Consider the following 22195-nt stretch of genomic DNA (forward strand, 5'->3'; position numbering starts at 1 on the left):
CGTGAAGATCACATATCGTCTCCTAGTCATTCATTCCACAGGATGTTTTTTTATAATAGAGAGATGCTTTACTTTGAATGCAATTCAATGTGCCACATTACTATATACCGTGATGTGAAGAAATAACTTTGACTTTAAAAAATACCAAACTTTTCCCTTCATCCTTTAAAGGCTTGTGGGATGGTGCCTTTCCCAGAAACACTTAGCAAGGAGGTGCAGTGGCTGGAATTGCTGCATCATCAGTCTGGCTTCAAAGTTCAAATCCATCATCCAGTCATTCTCTGTGTAGTGTTTGCACCTTTCAGCACTGTTAAAAATGGGTTGTCCCCTAATGTAACGGGGAACAGATTGAGCAAGTTTCAAAAAAACATTTTCTTACATATGTGGAAATTAGTGATATTCATTCTGGACCAACCAGCAACTGATTAGGTAATGCATACATGTGTTTAACATTGGCCTCTGTGAATGAATTAAATAAGATTAGTTTTAAAAATAAATTACAATTTTCATGATAAACTAAAGATTTTGTTAGAACGAGAAAAGCTCAAGTAAAGAAAAATAAGACCAAGAGATAAATAATTCTTGTATTAGACCGAAACGCACATAGAAATTGCAAAGTCCAGTAACAGGCAGAGATCAGAATGCCAGTAAGGAAGCAAGAAATCTTGTGTCAAAGTCAAACATCAAAGCAGAGGATTCAGTTCCTTATAAGAAGTCATGTAAAAATCGCTAAGCATAAAATTTATTTTCTTTTGTTTTTATTCCAAAACTAAGAAAATGAAACCACTTTATCACTGTCTTAAATATGTTTTTCACACTGATGTCATGTGTTTCACAGATGACCCATGTGACTGGCAACAATAGCCATGATGCTGAAATGGCCCCACAAAATGGCACTGCAATGCAAACAAGCACAACAGTAATATTTTAAACATACTAACAGAAAGTGAAACAAATGTATCAAGCAAAACTATGTAGTCCATAACACAAAATAATGACACTATATTATTAGTTAATTTGCAAGTGATATACCGGCATAGTGTTCTAAATGGAAAAAATATACCATAAGGTCATGGAAGTTATTCCATACTCTGACTATTCTTGCTAGCATTACATGGTAACATAGAAAAACACCTGACTGCTCACTTCTCAGATGTAAGCATGATATAAATGTCTGTTAAATGATTGACATGGTAGATGGATGATGTTATTTGGAGTGGGCACATTATATATTCTTCTGAATTTTATACATTTTTCCATTGCTCATTAACAGTTGAAAATTTCAAAAAACATAAAGCAGTACCATTTTTATTCAAAGTGTTTTTCCAAAGTGTTAAGTCATAGTGCCATAGACAGCAAAACACTGATAAATGAGAAATGACAGCAGATCAGAAACAGTTGTTAAACCCTGAACAATGCCTCATTCAAATTTTTTAGACTGTATTTGAAGTAAAATTTTAAAGGAGACTTCTGGAAACCTGCGGAGGGCCGGCGCCCTGCCCGGGGTTTGTTCCTGCCTTGCGCCCTGTGCTCGCTAGGAATGGCTCCAGAAGACCCCTGTGGCCCTGTGTTAGGATATAGCGGGCTGGATGATGACTGACTGACTGACTTCTGGAAATGAAATGAGAAGTTGCGACGAATCAGTCTTGTTTAAAACCAGTGGGGTTCAGTTGCTTTGAGACTGTAATAAGAATGTCAAGGTGTGAGCGCCACGGATGTACAGACACACACAAGCAAATGATATAGCAGACATCACACTGAAACTTTTAAAAGTAATAATGTTCAGGAATGCTTAAAATGTGTACACCAATCAGTAAGAAGTTGTTTAAATTTTTCCCACATTGCAGGACTTTTTCCTGTCTACAAGTACCAAAGGTAAATAATCATATAGTACATTATGCTCAAAATTGTTTTTTTTTTTTTATTTCCATAAACACTTTTTCTGTGTATTTTCCCTCTCATTGGGAGTTTTTGCTTATGCTGAATCTAATTATATCAGCAATTTTTGTTTGAAAACTTATTTAACAAAGTATTTTTTATTGTTTGTAACTTGGGCGGCACAGTGGCACAGTGGTAGCGCTGCTGCCTCACAGGAGACCCTGGTTCGCTTCCCAGGTCTTCCCTGGGTGGAGTTTGCATGTTCTCCCCGTGTCTGCGTGGGTTTCCTCCCACAGTCCAAAGACATGCAGGTTTGGTGCATTGGTGATCCTAAATTGTCCCTAGTGTGTGCTTGGTGTGTGTGCGCCCTGTGGTGGGCTGGCGCCCTGCCCCAGCTTTGTTTCCTGCCTTGCGCCCTGTGTTGGCTGGGATTGGCTCCAGCAGGCCCCCATGACCCTGTAGTTAGGATATAGCGGGTTGGATAATGGATGGATGGATGTTTCTAACTTCATCTTTGATTGTAATGGCTGCTGCCTTTTTTAACACGTTTAGCTGTAGCATTGTCGTAATGATTTATTGGAGATGAGCAGTGTGTGATATCTGCTGTGCAATAGGAGAAAAGGTCAATACTGACTTTTCATTTCTATCCGAGATTGCGGATTAATCCCTACAATGACTAGGTGTGTGTTTCTTATTTAGTCCTCTTTGGTGAGGACTAATGCTATGTATTTTAACTTCAGCTTTGAGTTTAGTTTTGGGTCTTGGTGAAAGATTGTTCTGACTTTCTGTTAATCAGACTTAATGCTTTGTTTCTTGACTACGTATTATTTATAATAATAATAATTCATGTTGACCTGGTTTCACTTCCAGGTCCTCCCTGCGTGGAGTTTGCATGTTCTCCCCGTGTCTGCATGGGTTTCCTCTGGGTACTCGGATACTCCGGTTTCCTCCCATAGTCCAAACAGACCCCCATGAACCTGTAGTTAGGATATAGCGGGTCGGATGATGGATGGATAATTCATTTTATTTATAAGGCACTTTACATTTGTAATAAACCTCAAACCTCTATTTACTAGTCTGTTCTCATCAAAGTACTGTCTCTTTTCCAAATCAGTATAAAAATAGGATTAAAAAAACTTTTATGGATTTAGTAAAATCTTCTGAGTTAATTTAATATAAGCTAAAAACAAATGCACTGACCAAAATTGGAAATATGTAGATTCCTAGAGCCCCAAGGGATGTAATAATTAACCCTTTGGATGCACTGAAAGGATCAAACTCAAAATATGCTCAAATACAAGTTCAGATGAAGGTAATTGATATGATGTCCTGTTTTATTGTAGCTTGCTTTACTCTTGAAGTGTTGTGCTTCTTCCATTCATACTTTTAATTAACTAGAGTTGCAGCCGATCTGCGGCAGGGTGGCCTCAATAACATTTTTGTTTAGTCACACCGAAATGAAGAAGGGAAATCAAAGATTTCTGCTCATAAAATATAGATTTACTTTTAAAAGCTGGAATGAAAATGTGCTAAAAAAATTGAATGTAATGTTTCACTGTTATTAAAGGAAACAACAGCAATACCTACGGCCAGTAAATTGGTGGCCTCTGCTCTGGTACACAGATGTATGTATTTATCATGAAAAGACAATGTTCTGCCTGCTGCTGGAAAGAGGTTCAATGTGGCCCGGCCTTTGTTTGCACATTGCATATCACAGTATGATTTGGTTAAACCATTTAAGAAATTCACATATAAAGTGAGAGTATTCTATGTTGCTAATTGTGTATTCCACAGTATCAGACTAAGATTTCAGCGATCAGCCAACAATGGGGCAAAGCCCCTGGCTACTATGGGGTATTTTACACACTGCCCCTGGCACAACATCAGTATATCTCACACTACTCTATAAGCCCACCTCTGTGTGCTGGCTTGAAATGATACTCTGTAATACCGTATATCTGCTGCATACACTACATGTCAATTGAAGGGCTGGGAGGCTGCCTCCTGCACTGTATCTGGGCACACTTCGAGTCTGTCCTGAGCTGCCATTGCCATGGGTCCTGAAGAGACAGATCTACATGTAAAATGTATTTCTGTTGAGCTCACTGTCTCTCTCTCTAGTTTCCAAAGCTTACAGTGATAAAAAAAAATTAAATGGTTCCTGGGCTGATGTATTTTACTTTTGACAGCACAATGAAAAAGTAAAGAATGGCTGTTTACTCAATTGTCTGTCACTATTGTGTCTGCATTGTGGCTTCAATGAGAGTGCTTTTGAATAGGAACAAGATGACTTAATTTAGGCAAAGCAGACATGAAAATTCAGCTAGATTTTTGTCTTTCATTTTCCATTGAAGCCAGTTATTTTCACAAGCTGTTTATAAAACTAAGAGCGACAGAGGAGCATTCCATTACTGTTAATCCTTAACACACTTTTCATCCATTTAGTGAAACAGTTTAAGCAAGCAACAGTTTCACAGCACTCTATACACGTGACAATAATGACACTATAAACCTATAATCTGAACTTTGCAAGGAGTCAGGGACTGTTCCAACAGCACAAGGCACTAATCAGTTAATCAAACTGCCAATGGCTTCCATAACTTTATTATCTACCTCTCCTGACACCCAAAGGGGGACGTATAGCAAGTACTGCTTATCCAAAACAAGAAGTGGTTTTGATAAAATATATGTCAATATACTAGCTAAAACTATAACAGTTAACACCACAGGTATAATCAGTAAACTCAACTATATGGAGGTGTATATCATATTGCTGGGAAGACATACTTCTCTCTTATTAGTCCTACAAATTGCAGAAGTAGACTAATCTACTGCACAAGTTGCTGCTGCATCCACAGGAGGCCAGTACTAGAAGTGTTAGGGATGATTAGTAGTTCTAGTGACAGGCATTGCAATTCAGTCTACTGTTGTGAAAGCAGGATGTGCTGATGGTGGACATCTCAAGGGATACCATATCACATAATAATGATTATGTCCATGCACATTTATGGACTGGGAAGGGGCAGTTGTAGGGACCTAAATTTCACTGCAGGCTTTATTATGGGAGCAATGAAAAATCCAAATTTGTAACCACACCCTGATTCACCAGACACAGTGCTATCTTGGGATAGTATTCCACATATAATCATTACAATATGTTGTAGATGACACCATTTCATCTACTTCACTGGGAAACATTATTCTGTATATTATTACATTATATACGTAATGTTGTGTATGGAGGCATCCTACATAATACTTTATTAGGTTTTTTATTATTTTGGGAATTAGGAGAAAGTCTTGAACTCAAAAGCTCGATTCTGTTTGAACATGTTCGCCAGCTATGTTCAGCATGTTGAGGGGATTTTCCAGAAGTGGTTTATTTAACAATATTTCTAAAAAAAATACAAGTGTTTGAAGCATTGTGAGCATACAACTGAATATCAGACATCTGGATTATGCAATATTTTTTGCCATTGTTTGCTGTTTATTCAGTGTTGGTCTCTTTTGGAGTCTGTTGTGTTAGAAAATTTGTTTTCTCTGTTCGCCATAAAAACATTGAATTAAGAAATGTTCTTGGCTATGACTACAAACAACAGGGTAAATAGCCGATTAATAAATTATCATTTTTGAGAGGAGTATTCCTTTAAGACCATTGTGGTATTACCAATATGTACCGCAGGGGCACTTTCTGATTTGGAGGGTCAATAAAGTATTCTTTATTGTTGTAGTCAGTGTTTCTGGATTAAGGTACTGCTACTAAAAATACCTAAACACAGCAGAATCCATTATGTTTAGTCCCTGTCGATATAGAAATAAAGTACTTTCAGGTTGTGTGAAAATAAATAGATAACTCTATTGAATAAACCTGTGATAAAGAGGATTGCGGCAAAGCCTTACCAGCATTTGGAAAACGAGAAGCTTTTACAGTTCCTCTAAAAGTTATAACTACGCATGGTGACCAGGAATAGGAATCAAGCCCAGTTCTGTGGCACAATCAAAGAGCAAGGCAAAGTATTGTCAAAACATTTTTTGATACCCAGAAAAATTGCATGGGGGATCAATATACATATACAGGTATGGAAATAATTAGCTTTACATGACCATTATACTTACAATCTTCACTAAAATGGTGAAGAAGAACAACACCAAGAATGACTCTGATTAGAGATATTAATAGAGATGGAGATGGTGAAGTAATGGAGTAAACTATGGAAGAAAGTAAATGGCCCAAACAGGTTGTTTCTTCTTAAGTACAGAGAGTCATACATGAGAGCTGGGTCAAACCTGCTTTCCTACAGCCAAGAGCAGGGGAGATGGAAGGGGCTAGTAAGAGCTCAGCCTGTATTGACTGGATGTGGCAGGGAGTGACAGCCCATGAGTCTAAGTTTGGTGTTGGGGATAAAGTCTAGTCTGCTGACACAGAGCAGATGAGATAAGATGTCGCTAGAGAGGAACTACAGACTCAATACAATAAGACATGAGGAAAGAGTGAGTGGAGCGAGCACAGAGTCCCTGGTTCTTTGTTTGTCTGGTAAGCAACGATGGCTGTGACAGGGCCCCATTCATGGCATGTATGCCTGAGATATTGTGGGATGGATTGTTGCTCGGTGGGTTGACTGGATGCAGGTGATTTTTAGCTACTTATCTCTTTATAAATATTTACTATATCCCTTAAAACTCTATTTCTTGAAGAATGATGATGTCTACAGTGACACTTGTTTTTGTGGTGAATAAACTTGCACTAATTGCACTTTTGACAACTCTAATCTGGTTCTTATGTCACTCACTCATCGCTTGTGCATTTCAGTTCAACAAACTACCAGTTGGTGCACTCAGCATCTGTGTTTGACATGGTGACCTCAGACAGACTCACTAACACTTTTATCAGTCATACTGTACAAAGGACTGAGTGACTTTGGTAGACGTCAGATCATTTCTTTTTGTAAGCCTAGGTGGCACTTTGTTGACATATAGATATAATTGCTGCAGGAAGACATTCATTGGAAATACATTGGTAAGCCATGGGAACTGAAGAGATTTGGTACCCACAGGGCATCACTGTGTCACACCTTGAACCAAGGTCAGATAACTTACATAAGTGGAAATCCATTTTTTCATCATGCAAGATGATATTTGCCCTTGGGAATTGCATTTAAGATGGTGGTGGTGTATGAACTTCACCAGTGAATCTCAAAACTCCCTTGGGGCTAATGACAACCAGACTCAAAAGATCTGGGTAGTGGGATCTACACAACAGTTTGGAATTGTACATCACCAAAGCATTGTGTGTGATGATGAGGAGGGCACATACCTCTTATAGATTGTCACCAGTGTTTCTTGTCAGGGTGTTCATCAGGAAAATCTTGACCACCCATCTTAAGACTTTTAATGGAAGGCCTGGCTGGTGTCTTTATGCAGCAGGACAATACTCATCCAGTCACATAGATTTCATCTCCTAAAAATACCCCTGAGATATCCGCACCCTGCCCTTAGCAGAATTGCCCTTGCACTGTTTGCGAGAATGTGGTTGACAATCTGAGCCAACTCCAGTCTGCTCCTTTTTATACACTGGCAGTCACTACCTTGAAGTAGCAGTTGAAAAAAACAGGGTTGGAAATGTTGCAGTCAGTACTCTGATATCACATAAACAGTTTGTATCACCAATTACAGTATATGGCTTTACCCAATAATAACAACTGCCAAGTTCTGCTCCAACATATCATTGGAATCATTTCTTACTTTCGTGTTACCTCTTCCGTATTCAATTGTCATTTCAAATTAGACTACTCTTTGTGCCAAAAGCTACTTTTTTATTAATTGATATCAGAGTTCCCTAGTCACCTGATATTCATGAATATGAATTTTAACAAATCTCTGGCTCAAGATCCACCTCACATTGATAAAGTTATTTTAGCATCAAAATCAACAAGGATGTATCACCTGAGGCCAAGAGCTCTAAACGCACTCTATCAGTCTATCAACTGCTCCTTGTAGAACGTTTTGTACTTATAAGTACAATTACCTCACTGTAAACTTGCGATACAGTTATAATATTGCACAACCGAAGCCACTTTATAAAGCGCGTATTTACATATGATGACGATATAATTTTTAAGATGAAATGCAACAAAATATGTTTATTATATTATACAGATAAAACTTTAACTTCATTTAAATAATCTATATTGTTAATAATTAAAGGACACGGTGTCGCTACGCTAGCAAGGATCTGCCGCTCTGTTCACAGATAAGTTCCTGCCTTGCACTGTATGCTTCACTAGGACTGGCGTGAAGGATAGAATAATTAAACATGTACTGCGAAGATATTTCAAAGTTCCTTAAAAGTTTTGAAAAATCGCCGTTATAAGCTTACAGATGGCTTAATGTCTATTACAGAGCTGATTGTGTGGTGATTGGGTATTTGGAGAAAGAAAAGGACGGACAAGAATTGGAGGTTAGTTTGAAAGAGACTGCAATAAATTATTTCATCAAAGGTCGCGCACAATCACTGCGCCACCATGTTCCCATGTTTAATATCATGCTTTAACTCCTATCATCATGAAAATGATATCACGTATACATCTCAGTATTTTAGTTATTCAGAGAGCTGTAATATCACGACTGTAATGGATTCTGTGTCCTTTTGGAGGAAGAGAAAGTCAGTTTAAGAAGCACGTAGTGATTCACACACATAGAGCACACAGAAGATCAAATACAAAGCAAAGCATTTAACGTACTACTTTAGTTACGATGGGATTTGAGAAACTAGTAAATTAAACGATTTTAAGATGAAGTTTATGATGTTCTACTTTAATGACAAAATAAACTACGTGATTAAAGTGGAAATTTCGAGATTAAAGTTGACATTTCGTGCTTTCTCCCCACTTTTTTCTCTGTACCCTAATAAGCTTTCACATGACACTCAGATGGTGGGCTATGACTCGCCTTTTCACTGCGACTTTGATATGTGACTTTTTTATTTCGGGCATTGCGTGACTTTGTGAACTTGAGCTTTCGAGTTTCTCCGACACACTATGTCACTTGATCAGCTTCCTTTTCTTGTTTATACCACTGTTTAAACCAGCAATTTTTCCTTGCCTCCACTTGGTATTTGCTGAAATTGTTCTATTTTTCCTCATGGTTTTGCCATTGCCTTTTCACAGAACGCTGAGCTTAAGGGCTATTTATATTGATGTACATATTCAAAGAGGCATAATTCTGGGAGGAGTTGGGGTGGGACAGCAGGCGGGTGCACATGCGTTACTTTTCATGCTGATTGGGATTTATGTAGCGGAAGAACGTGGAAGTTTGCGTACACACAGATTCCTACATCTGGATTTTTCTGTGCATACGCACATTCCCGCTTTTGTGCTTAGGCCATGTTATTGTGTGAGTTCTATGCACGGCATTATACATGAGGCCCCTGGTCCTGGGCCAGTCCAATTAAATGAGACAAACTGGAAAGACAAAGCAGCTCTAAATAAAGCTCATTTATGATGTCCTTGCACTGTGTTGGCAAAAAATTCAGAGCACCCAGCAAAACAATATTAAAAAACAGACGGCTATAATTTTTTGAGAAAAAATATATACATTAAAGCAAAAGTTAACTGTTTTTCCTGCTTTTGGATATCCAAGACGGAGTTTTATGGGAACTTGTTAGCATACAGAGTGGAGAACACACAGGTGTATCAAAGCCCACAATGTATTGGGGAAATTCCTTTATAATTCTAGATTCATTAATTAGAATAGGTTTTCAGACAAGAGTGGAAGAAAGGAATAGAATATGCATAGAAAGGGGTGAGAGGTCTCTTGTTAATATTGTAATTTATAGGTTTTGTTCTTAGTGTGTAAAATTATATAAAAAAAAAAAAAATTAATAATCTGATTACAGAAAATGCTCTGTGTCTTTTTGGCCTCTATCACTGGCTGAAGACCGGTCGCCTTTATTGAAGTACCACACTGAATCCTTGAACAGCAGTATTCATTTATCTCAGGCTTCTATTCTGTCTATGCTACCACTGCCGGTTTTAATTGCAGTGCACAAATCTGAGATAGAAAAAGGCTTTGGAAAGATACTCTGACATTTTCTGAAGAAAAAACCTCACACTCAGCAATAAACGGAAAATGAGTTTGGCCTTAGCATGTGAACATTGTCATTTGTGTATTGAGGGCTGCAGCCACTGCAGTTTATTCAGCATTTATGGACTCCAGACTCTGATAAGCCCAGCTTCTTAATATGTAAGCAAAGGACTAAGTTGAAAAGTAAACATATTTATGCTGTACAGTCATTACATAAAATATTTCCCAAGTGTTGTTTTTTTTCTTTTAGTCACAGATGGGAATGCAATTTTGAAATGCTGTTTAAGAATAGATTGGCAACAATCCAGGGCTGCTTTTTTGCCACATGCAGCTATCTCATCTGGACATATATTTTACCTGGCATATGTGGGGTTTGATTTTACAATTGGTCATCTCATTAACCTAGCTGCAGCAGTGAAGGACAGTTTCAATAAATGACTCTGTTCAAATGATGCACCAACACGTTCACATCGTTCCAACATACATGACTTTAATTCTGTCAGAAAGGCGAGACAAGTACAAATTTCAACTGAATGTACAACACAAGCTGGCTTAGCGGGTTTCTTTATTTTAGGTGGATGCAGCCTGTTTTGTCATGCATGTGTAGCTGCATACATTTTACTAGAGAGGCCTCCAAAGTATGGCTTTCTGTAACTGCTTGCCTTTTATATTTTTTATTTGTTACATTCAACATTTTGCATTCATACATTGAGGAATGGCAGTCACCCTGGTTGTAAAAAGTTATTTTCTTTTCAGTCGTCTCCCTCTTGTGATTTACCTCACAGCAGTCACTTAGGAATAGCTCTGCTTTTTGCTGTGCGTCAAGAGATCAGCTGATTTATTGCTAACATTAGGGTACTCGCTGGGGACTTAAGGGCCTGACTGTTAATTGCTAGCTTGTACTTTTAATTGAAACACTACATTTTTTAATCAATTAGACAATAAGTTGTCTATCCCCTTATTTAACAGGCTCTTTGGATCCTTACCCTCCAGAAGAGGTTTGTTTGTCCAGATGGAATCATCCTGTCATTTACATTTAACCTCTCTTGACATCTTCAAATAGTGCTTGGAACTGTTTGCCATATAAAGGCTAATATATAAATAAATCCATGCTTCATTTGTGCTATGCTTGGTTTCCTGCTGTGTCCACATATTGTTGTTTGCCCAATGGGCAATTGAATTGTTGATCATGAGCTAACAAGGTTAAGTACTGTATTGATTGGTTGCTTCTTGTTACTCAGGGTGATTGAATCCCTTGGATTAGTCAACTGCTAAATAATTAACTTTTTTTTTCACGACTGATCTAGTTGTTAGTGGGTTCCAGTAATGAAAAATACATGTTGATTAGTTGCTTGTTGTTCAAGGCTTTAAAGAAGCTGTGTTATGTTATTGTTCTCCTGCATTCGGGTCATGGAAAAACCGATGGGCTGAACACAGGCTCTTATGTCCAGAACACTGCACAGGCTGGTGTCTCATACCACTCTTGCAGTTTCTCATAATACAATGGCAAACTGTTAATTTTTCATCACTGACATGAGAAGAAAACTATTTGAAATTTTTAATACCATCTGAAAGTTCAGGTTGATTTTACAATTTTAGTGATCGTTGTAAGAAGGTTGTTCTTTCTACGACTAGAAAATGAATATGCATTTTAATATGCTGCTCATTGGTTATAACTCTCCCAAACCAGAACTGGATTAAATGGGTTCAATAATAAATTAACGGATGGATATTTTATATTTCTGTTCTTCACAATGCTAATACATTATATAAATGTAATAATTAGCTGGGTGGTAAAGTGGTTAATTTATATTCCATTTTTTAAAACACTTATCCATTATATAACTGTAATCATTAGCTGGGTGGTTAATGTGGCTCTCTGTAATAGATTACGTTTTATTATTGAAAAATTGTGTCCAGTGAGTTTGGAAGGGATGACATCAGTACTGCGCTATTTCTGCAAACAAAAAAAAAAAATCCTTCTCTAGTATGGTGCTAATGAACAATAAAAAACGCTGACCATGCATTGAAGAGAAAGAGAAGCACTTCCTTACAGCCAATTAGATATGAGGAGTTCAATATTATGTTTAGCTTTTCTGCTCAGTGCCATTGTGTGCTAATGAACAATGGGAAGCAACCCAAAGCTCGTTAAATCATGAGTGGCAGCAGGACCTAAAATGTCCATCTGACCCATTGAGGATCTTATTTCATTGTAATGTGTTAAGGTTATTATGAATTGTAAGAAATCCCCACATGCAACTTAAGCACAATTAGATGAGAGTCACTCTTAATTGCACAAATTATCAATTTGTTTTAACTTTATTTCAAATGGATATGAATGATTCCTGCAGTTACACACGCAAGGAGGACACATTTAAAATAAGGCGCTGTAAAATGAAGCCATTATAATAATGATCCTGACTTTTACAGTAAAATTCCAATCAACAGGTATGTCTGTTCTCAAAATTTGTTATCACTGTTCACTTTCTTCATTGAAGATATTTTTATCTGTCCGGATACATTGCATAAACCATATATGTATAAATAAAAGTATCCATATCTTCTACATGTCACATGAAGGATGGGAGGTAATTTAATAATTTAATCTCAGTGATTTTTTCTTCTGACAGGTGCCATGACAACAGGCCAGCTGGGGCACACTGAGCTTGTGCACCAGTGTATTCGTTATGGCCAAATTGATGAAGCTGTTAACATCTTAAGTGCCATCAATTGGAATACAATGGGGCCAGACTGCTACATCTGCCTCAGTGCCATTTTTGACCATCTTCTCCGGCAGAATCTGACAGCAGAAAGAGAAGGTGTGTACATTCTGTTGAATCTCTTTTAAAGGTCTTTCTGCTAATGAAAAGTTTCTCTTTTCTTGCTTTCTTGATCTTGTGTAAACATTCCTTCCTAACATACCACTTCAGTGTCTCGTGGGAATTGTTTTTTGAAGCTGACATTCATTTCATTAGTTTTGCCTGGTGCCTGTTCAGCAAGGATATCTCTTGGGATTCCAGCAGGTTTAAAAGCTACACTGTCACGCCAATTTATTGGAAATATCTTAGTGAATTCTGGTTGTTACCAGCTTATTTTTTCCATCTTCTTTAATAACCATCAAAGTCTTGTAGTGTTTACTTGTTTTTCTATATGCCGTTTGCTCTGATCTCGAGAAACATCAAAAGATACATTTAATTTTGCTAAATGGAATTTCTGAGAAGGAGAAAATTAATGTTGTTTTTTCTGCCTTCTAGATTACCTTTTACCAAGATAAGCAATTTTTTTTTTGTTTACTTTTTATTGATATATTTTATGGCATTATTTGTAACTGCACCTTTTTTATGATATTTTCATTTCTGGTGTATTACATTTTAAGAAAACACCTGACATTTATTCCTATCTATAAAACTGGATAAAACTTAGCTCAGTGTTTTGAACCCTTGCCAGTCCCTAATTATGAGTTTGTTTGTTCTTCATCTTATTGGTGGCACAGTTTTGTGCAGCTTTTCAATTAATATTCAGCTCAATCAGAGGACATAATGTGGTACATTAGGAGGAGGTAATAAAATGAACTAAAGTAAGAGTCACAGCCTCAGATATACAAACTAACTTTCCTGTTAAAGGATTACTTCATTTAATTAATGGTTTAACTTGTCACTTTGTCAACAATCTTAGAATTTTGAATAATGCAGGTATTCATTTTTCCATGAAGTTCACATTGTTTTAGTTCACAGGTGCTCATTCAGTCCTTATTATACTTTGTGTACATGTTAGCTGACATCATTAATAATTGGAGACTTCAGTTCTTTTTTTGTGCAATTAAAGAAACATGCTGAAAATTGCATGGCGGATGAGAGTAGAGTGACTTACTTGGATCAGTCTGTATTTATTTTAAAATATCTGTTTGAATACAGTGTATTGAAAGAGACAGAAAAAAAACATTGTGTGATTGAGGGGGGCACCTGATTTCAGTTTTAAATACAGTTTGTTGGCTTATTCATGTGTTCACTTAAATTTACAGTGTAAAGCAACAGCCAGCTGTAAATATAGAAGAGGAAAACAAAGAAGTCCGTAAAAAGTGGAATAAAAAAAAAACCTCAGAGCGAAGGTTATTTGTAAAAAGTAAGCCAAATTCTATTTGGTTTAGGACAACTGGCCATACAGCTACTTCCTGGCCATTTTACCACACAGTATGGTGCAGGCTAACAACTATGGTTTTGATGGATGACAATGAAGTTCTAATGATCTACATTGCCTCTTAAAAGTATTCATCGCCTTGGATGTTTTCACATTTTATTGTTTTACAACATTGAATCATAGTGGATTTCATTTAACTTTATTAACAGTGATCAATAGGAAAAGACTTTAATGTCAAAGTGGAAAAAGTAGACAAAATTAAAAATATAAAACATAAAATTACTGATTGCATACATATGCAGCCCCTTCACATGAGTAATTATTAGATGACTCTACTCCAAGTCTGTATACACAGGTCTCTATCAGCTTTGCTCATCTAGACACCACTGCCTTTCCCCGTTTTTCTGTGAAAAACTGCTCAAGCTCAGTTAGGTGGTACGGAGATTGTGAGTGAACAGTCTTTTTAAAGTCCAGACACAAATTCTAAATTGTATTAAGATCTGGACTTGGCCACTTCAGAACATTGTTGTTTTGAAACCATTCCTGTGTGTCTTTAGCTTTGTTCTTGGAGCTGTTGTCTTGCTGAAAACAAATGTCCCCCAAGGCACAGGTTTCATGCAAACTACATCAGGTTTACTTCCAGGATTTCCTTGTATTTTGCTACATTCATTGTACCTTCTACCCTCACAAGCCTCCCAGGGCCTTCTGCACATAAGCATCACTACAAGCGTATCTTTGACATTTGCTTTGATTTCTGCAGGTCTGTCAAATATTTCAGTGTCCTAACTGTGGGCATTTGACATCTTTGTACAATGAAAAGGTAGATGTGCTTGCTAGTAAAGGAACTGGACTCACTGATCAAGAGTCCTGAATTCAAAGTCATTGAGTTTGCCCTGAGATAAAATGTCCGCTCACTTTTCAGTGTGTCCTGTGGTTAAATGCTCCTTCAGCCCAGTGTTGTTCTGATAAGCTCTTATCCCCTATCCCCCTGTGAAATACGGTAAGTAGTGTCAAATAAATGAGTAAATGAAAGTTTTTTTTTTGAATGCTCCGTGATTATTATTTTTATACGAATATTTGTCACTTTTCCCTACAGCTCAGATAGAAGCAGCTCTTGGAACATTTTATACTCCAGCTAGACCCCTCACAGAAACTACAGTGTTGGAGTACAGAGACGCCATTTGTAAATATGCCCGCCGCTTTTTTCACCACCTTCTCAGGTAAGAGCAACAATTAATGATATGAGTAAACCAGAGAATGTTTTAAAAATATTAAAGAATACTATAAACTTAACCCAATGATAAACTTTATAAATAAAGTTCATTTTTTTACTTCTGCAGTGTTTTAATATATGTATCAATTGTATCACAGTGTTCTAAAGGTGCTTTACTAATTTCTGAAAATAAAACTTCAATTTTTCATAACAATTAGTAAATATAAAGGAGTAATCTCTACTAGACTTTCTCGTATACTCAGATATGGGGATGGATATTTGAGAACTAAACCACAAGACAATGATTATATTTTTATGTTATGTACATTAAAGAACCATCAACACATCAAATTAAATTAATAATATATTAAACAATTATTATAAAAGTAAAGTTGAATAAATTGGACTCTGCAGCTGCATGAATAAAAGGTAAAGAAAGTACTTCTTCTGGTTAGCGGAAATAGCCCAAAAGTTGAGATAAATGTACCACTTGTACCTAATACTTGAATGCAAAATTTGGTTGACCTAAGTGAAAGCGTACTCAAGTTATTGGTGTTTACATACACACATATAGACAGACACACAGACATAACTCCAAAAACGGTATTTTCAGACTCAGGGAGGTTTAAAACATTGATATTCATCAAAATCTTGAAATGGAATTTTTGGAGAATTCCAATACTTTCCCTACACTTTGTATATGAGAAAGTCAGGGAGGTCCAAAATGTAGAGATTCATCAAAATTTCAACATCGAATCTTTGGACGATTACAAGAAAGTAAAAACAAGATCACATGACAGTTTCTGGGGGCTTAAATTGTTGAAGCCACCTTTAGTAAGTGGCTAGTTGTACCCATGCTGTAGCCACCTCTTTAGATGCCTGACTGGCACATTGTTAGAGGTGGACCTGACTTTGGTGATCCCATTAATTGTAAGTCTTTGTAACTCAAGTATCATGTAAATCATTCAATGAAAAGGAAGGAATATATGATATCTTTTGTTTCATGCTTTCATTAATCATCAGGTACAATAAACAATTCCTTTGATGTCAGTATTAGTAATAGTGTTGTAATTCAGTCAGGGTTTATTCCATGGGTCATATTATTTTTTGTGTTTGTGATGTTTGTGCTTACTTTAAATCATTTTTTTTCCTGTTTCTCAGTTATTTCTTTTGATTTTGTTTATGTCTGATTAATTGTGTGCTAAATGTGAGGATTTTTCCTGTGTTCTGTTGTTGAAACCCAGTGAGGCGGGGCCATCCTGCATCACCAATCCTGAGACGTCCCCCTGGCTACTTAAGGCCTAGTGACAACACAATTTCAGGAGTGGTGCATTAATGTTTACTTAAGTGAATTCTCAGTGTTGCTTTTTCATGTGAATTTCCTGGGTTTTTGATCATTTTTACTCTATTGATTGGATTGCATTTTGGGATGTGTTTGCCATGGATTGCCTTTAAGGCAGCTTTTTTTGCTTTATATTTTGAATAAACATCCTTATTTATAAAGATGCATTTTGTGGACTGTTGTTTTTTTTTCAGAAGTTTCAATTTAGCTTGAGAGACACTTTGAGATGGGTGGCACGGTGGCGCAGTGGTAGCGCTGCTGCCTCACTGTAGGAGACCCGGGTTCGCTTCCCGGGTCCTCTGAGTTTGCATGTTCTCCCCGTGTCTGCGTGGGTTTGCTCCGGTTTCCTCCCACAGTCCAAAGACATGCTGGTTAGGTGGATTGGCAATTCTAAATTGGCCCTAGTGTGGGTGTGTTTGTGTGTGTCCTGTGGTGGGTTGGCACCCTGCCCTGGATTGGTTCCTGCCTTGTGCCCTGTGTTGGTTAGGATTGGCTCCAGCAGACCCCTGTGTTCAGATTCAGCGGGTTGGAAGATGGATGGATGGACACTTTGAGATATTTTGAGACATTTAACATATTTTAAGCCAAAGGCACTTTTCAGACAAGTAGACACAAGCTGCCTGGGGTGAGGGCTGTACTATGTAGGCTAGGGAAGTCCTAGCCTTGCTTTTGCGGCTTATTTTGGAGGCCTCATCAATAGCAAAAACACAGATTTAGGCAAAAATGTGTTTCTTGCATAATATTAAGAAGTATTGTGCTTCACTGAAATACAAAAGGAATTGCGGGAATGGGCGGTCGGAAAATCGAGAAATGAGCGGTCGGAAAATTGACAATGGGCGGTCGGAAAATCGAGAGTACACCTTATGAGAAGGATTTAGGAGTCATAGTGGACTCCAAGCTATCAACTTCCCAACAGTGTTCAGAAGCCATTAAGAAGGCTAACAGAATGTTAGGTTATATAGCACGATCTGTGGAGTACAAGTCCAAGGAGGTTCTGCTCAGCCTTTATAATACACTGGTGAGGCCTCATCTTGAGTACTGTGTGCAGTTTTGGTCTCCAGGCTACAAAAAGGACATAGCAGCACCAGAAAAGGTCCAGAGAAGAGCGACTAGGCTGATTCCAGGTCTACAGGGGTTGAATTATGAGGAAAGATTAAAAGAGCTGAGCCTTTACAGTTTAAGATAAAGAAGATTAAGAGGTGACATGATTGAAGTGTTTAAAATTATGAAGGGAATTACTACAGTGGATCGAGACTTGTATTTTAAAAAGAGTTCATCAAGAACACGTGGACACAGTTGGAAACTTGTTAAGAGTAAATTTCACACAAACATTAGGAAGTTTTTCTTTACACAAAGAACGATAGACACTTGGAATAAGCTACCAAGTAGTGTGGTAGACAGTAAGACGTTAGGGACTTTCAAAACTCGACTTGATGTTTTCTTGGAGGAAACAAGTGGATAGGACTGGCGAGCTTTGTTGGGCTGAATGGCCTGTTCTCGTCCAGATTGTTCTAATGTTGTTCTAATGTTGCTCTAAAATGAAAAAAACTAAACCTTAATATTATCCAGCATATTCCAGCATAAAGCCACTGCAGGCAGTGGTCTTGAAAATACATGCATGGGTTTCTTATGGATACACTGTAGTTATGCAGGATACAAATATATTGTGCAGGCATAAGAAGAGGTTTTCTTTATGCAAGGACACCACACAGCGATGATGTAAAGCCACCTGACAACACAGGGCTCATTGAGTCAGATGTTGGGAAGACAGTTGGGATGAAGGCTAACTGGCAGGAGAATGATCGCAGCGTCAAGACAAAAATATTTTTAGGCAAGTGGGTGAACAGAAAAATGGTGTCAACTACCCACTTTGCTAGGCCTAGGGCAGCTCTGGGTTTATTTTATTTTTTTCTTTATTTTGCTCCCCTTTTTATGTTTTAAAGAAATTATAATTAGAAATTGTAGCATGAATGCAAGTATGATCAAATATTATCACTAAGGAGCCCTGGACTGGTAGTGTAAATTTCTGAAGACAAGATCATAGGCTAATTATAATTTTTTTTTATTTTAGCTTAACCATCTAAGTCATTTGCATTTTTTATTCTGTGGTACAGTGACCATTTTAATATATGGATACAAATATTTTTGACTATTCTAAATCTTTCACTACCTAATCCAAAACTATACAAGCAAATATTTTTTTAAATCTTAGATCCATTTGTATGTCCATAAATAACAGACATATTAAAATGTCTTCAGTTTAGTGCTTAATAGCTAAGACTGCTTTGACAACATACAAAGTGTGTCTTTGGAGAAATTCATTTTTGCATTTTGACAACAACACTTCCTTGCTTGAAAATGCAGTTGTTTGTTGTCACTATTGTGCAGGTGTATTTTAAAGAAGTTGGTCATTTGTGACACTTCTGTGTTCTTAAGCACATTTCTTTCTATAGAAACGATGGGTCTTTTAAAAAAAAAGCTGAATGGACAGGCATCCCTAGCCTTTTAAAACACCTTTTAATGTTGACTGCTTAATTGTGTCCTCTACTTTCACCATTGATTTTTATTTTACTGTCCCAGATGTTTAAATCTCTTAATTGTAACTAGCTGGCTTTTGATATCTGGGTGGCACAACCGGTGCATTGAACAGACAGAGGTGCTGACTAGTAAAGGAACTGGTTATTAAGGACTTGCTGATGATGACAGATGATAAGTGTCCAACAGGCGACTGTGGGGAAGAATGGTGTGCTGCAGTTTTCCTGGATAGCTGGCTGTCACTGACTAAAAGGTCTACTTATAAAAGCAAATATTGGCCCATTATGTAGTAGAGAGCTCAGTATCAGTGTGAGTCAATTACATTGCTGAGTGCTGAATATCAAGATGCGAATGTGTGAAGTGTTATACAGTGATAACACTACAGGGTGAATTCTAAAGCAGCTCATTCAGGAAGCCTTTAGTCAGGAGACTGCAGAGGGAATCTTCATTCTTGCCTGTGTAAAGAATTTCTGTTTTAACTGGTCAGAAACTAAAACTAAATCTGCTCTGTTAACTATAGACAAAGTACTTCATGCATGTGCAGTGAACCTGCTTAAATTAGCAAGCATTTTGACTGGACACTACAGTACTTAGACTATGGAATTACGTCAGTGACAATGACAAAACCAATTACAAAATACTTTGCTAATCTCTTATAGTTAGAAAATAAATACATTTATGGTGGAATTTCAAGGGTCTGTGAAAAAGGACGCAACTACTAGTTCAGCGGTAATACAAGAGATAGAATTCAACCTTATTGTCGTAACATATTTTCCTTTTTACATGTATACTCTTGTTTTGATAATAAAGAATGCTCTTCCAAAGAAAATCAAACAAACACACATTATTTTAAAATACTTTTATGAATTCTTTATTAAATGGTTGGTTTTTAATAGTAAGCCTTTACAGTTTTGGGAAAACACAGACCTCTCCTTTTGTCTTTCCTGAACATGCTAAGTAAAGCAGGCAGTTCTTAGTCTCCTTATCTTAGACCAGCACTTGGTCCACCCTGTATTTAGAACTGGGCTTTCTGTCTGTTTTTTAAAGAGAAACTTTATAGCCATGTTTAAAGCCTTAATAAGCTGCTGTACATTTTCAACTAATCTTTCTCATTTGAAGTCTCAACTTACTCTGCGTATTTACCTTGTCTAAATATTCTTCCAAAAGCTTTTGTCCACTGATGAGTTTGACATAAACTGATAATCAAAAATAAGATCTTTTCACTTATAGTTTCTTTTTCCCGTCTTGCTAGCCCTGGCCCATTATGTCAATTTGCACTTGTTTTTTACTTGTAAAGTTCACCTTTACTTGGTGATCTGAGGTAAGTTCAGTGGCCTGTTTATCAGGTACTTGTATCTACTACTGGGTAGGGATCCCTTTTGCTTCTAGAACACAGTGGCCCACACCGAATACATAGCATCACTTACTTCCTAAAGAATCTCCTGTTCCATGTAATCACAATGGTGCTTTCTTGGATTGAGATCTTATGCGAAGTGTAATATCATAGAAAATGCTTTTCTTTTCCTAGTGGCCTTAAACCTTGCGTTCTTTGCTACGTGAGAATATATACTCTGATTTACAGTAATATATAGCACTTTCACCTTGATGGGACTGTCAGCCATAGTATAGCAAGCCACTAAAGTACATCCTTACCAACAGTCCTGTTTAACCCAAGAATACATGCACAAACTATGCACAAACTATCAAACGTTTCTGCTTACCAGACTCGAGGATTGTCAGCCACAGCACGCCCATTGGGAAACTGGGGCTTTGGCTACTATCAAATACACTCCTGCTCATATAGTGCTGTATCACCCAAGATTACACTATGCTCAGTTCTGGCCATCTTGCCTCACCTCTACTGACCTGTAATTGAAATCAAAGCTGGACTAGCAGTGAAGGCAGACCGTTATTCTAAGTGTAATACCATAAGCAGAAGCAACGACAGGATTACTACATAAAGTATATGACCTGGACTAGATGCAGCAGTTTTAAAATTATCTTCATTCTCTGTCCATGTGCTACATTTCTTAGTCCCAGAGCCTCTCCAGAGGTAAAGTCACAGCATCTTATCTCATTCCCAGATAGAAAGGAAGACGAGTCCATCAGTAGCTTATTGTCTGGTATATATATCTCCTATCTATTAGGCATGCCCATCCTGTGACTGCCTTTCCTCTGACTACTTTATTCATAAGTATTTTGCTCTGACCTGTGTTGTCTTTTAGTCAGTTTTATTTAATGAAGTGTATTCCACAGATATAGTCATACACTGCAGAATTCTGAGCCAGTTAATGTTCCTTCATCCTCCTGTCTGTTCACTTTGCCTAATTCAGCTGGAGAGAAATAAGAATGATGAATTATGCAGCCATATTGTAGGGCATAGACACAACTATGCACACATTTATTTACAGAGGTGATTGGTTTCATGTTTGCGCTACTCGAAAATAAGGAACAGTCAAGCTCCAGAAAGACAGTTCAATCCATCCTACAACGAAAACAGATACCAAACATGCAGTCATCCTGCCTCGATTTAGCCTTATTCTTACATACTTTTTAATAATTTCTTTTAATGAAATATAAGTAAACTTTGCTGAGTGTATTTCAAAAATTGTTATTGTTATTTTATTATTCTGTTATTTTAGTTGTCTATTTCATAAATGCCTGAGATGCTTTGTCATTCATTTCTAATCTTCCGTGACAATCATGATAACAGCCTTGCATTCAGTCTTTTCCTCTCCTCCCATTTGTGACTCAGCTGTTGCCAGAGGCTTCCGTTCAGCATTGATTGTTGTTGTGTTTAAACTTTTTTTTGTTGTATTTAAGTATATTTCCCGGGCTCATGCTTAGTGTTACTTATTTTATGTGAATTTTACATCTTACACATATCCCATTCTGTTCTCTTCTTTCTTGGCACCAATGATTAAGTGTTTAACACAATCAGTTGCCTATTCAGTTGCTGCATATTATGGAGGATAATAATAATAATAATAATTCATTACATTTATATA

The 22195-nt window shown here is 37.2% G+C and overlaps 1 protein-coding gene across 3 annotated transcripts in view; it reads left to right on the top strand.

Moving 5' to 3' along the window:
- The window catches only part of LOC120516726 (WD repeat containing planar cell polarity effector), a 456415-nt gene that overhangs the window by 358512 nt on the left and 75708 nt on the right, over positions 1-22195 (top strand). For all 3 annotated transcript variants that reach the window (XM_039738613.1, XM_039738612.1, XM_039738614.1), the window contains exons 12-13: positions 12591-12779; positions 15194-15317. In XM_039738613.1, the coding sequence (XP_039594547.1) occupies positions 12591-12779; positions 15194-15317 (313 nt within the window). The remainder of the gene's footprint in view (positions 1-12590; positions 12780-15193; positions 15318-22195) is intronic.

Source organism: Polypterus senegalus, chromosome 16, assembly GCF_016835505.1.
Source record: "Polypterus senegalus isolate Bchr_013 chromosome 16, ASM1683550v1, whole genome shotgun sequence".
NCBI lineage: Eukaryota > Metazoa > Chordata > Cladistia > Polypteriformes > Polypteridae > Polypterus > Polypterus senegalus.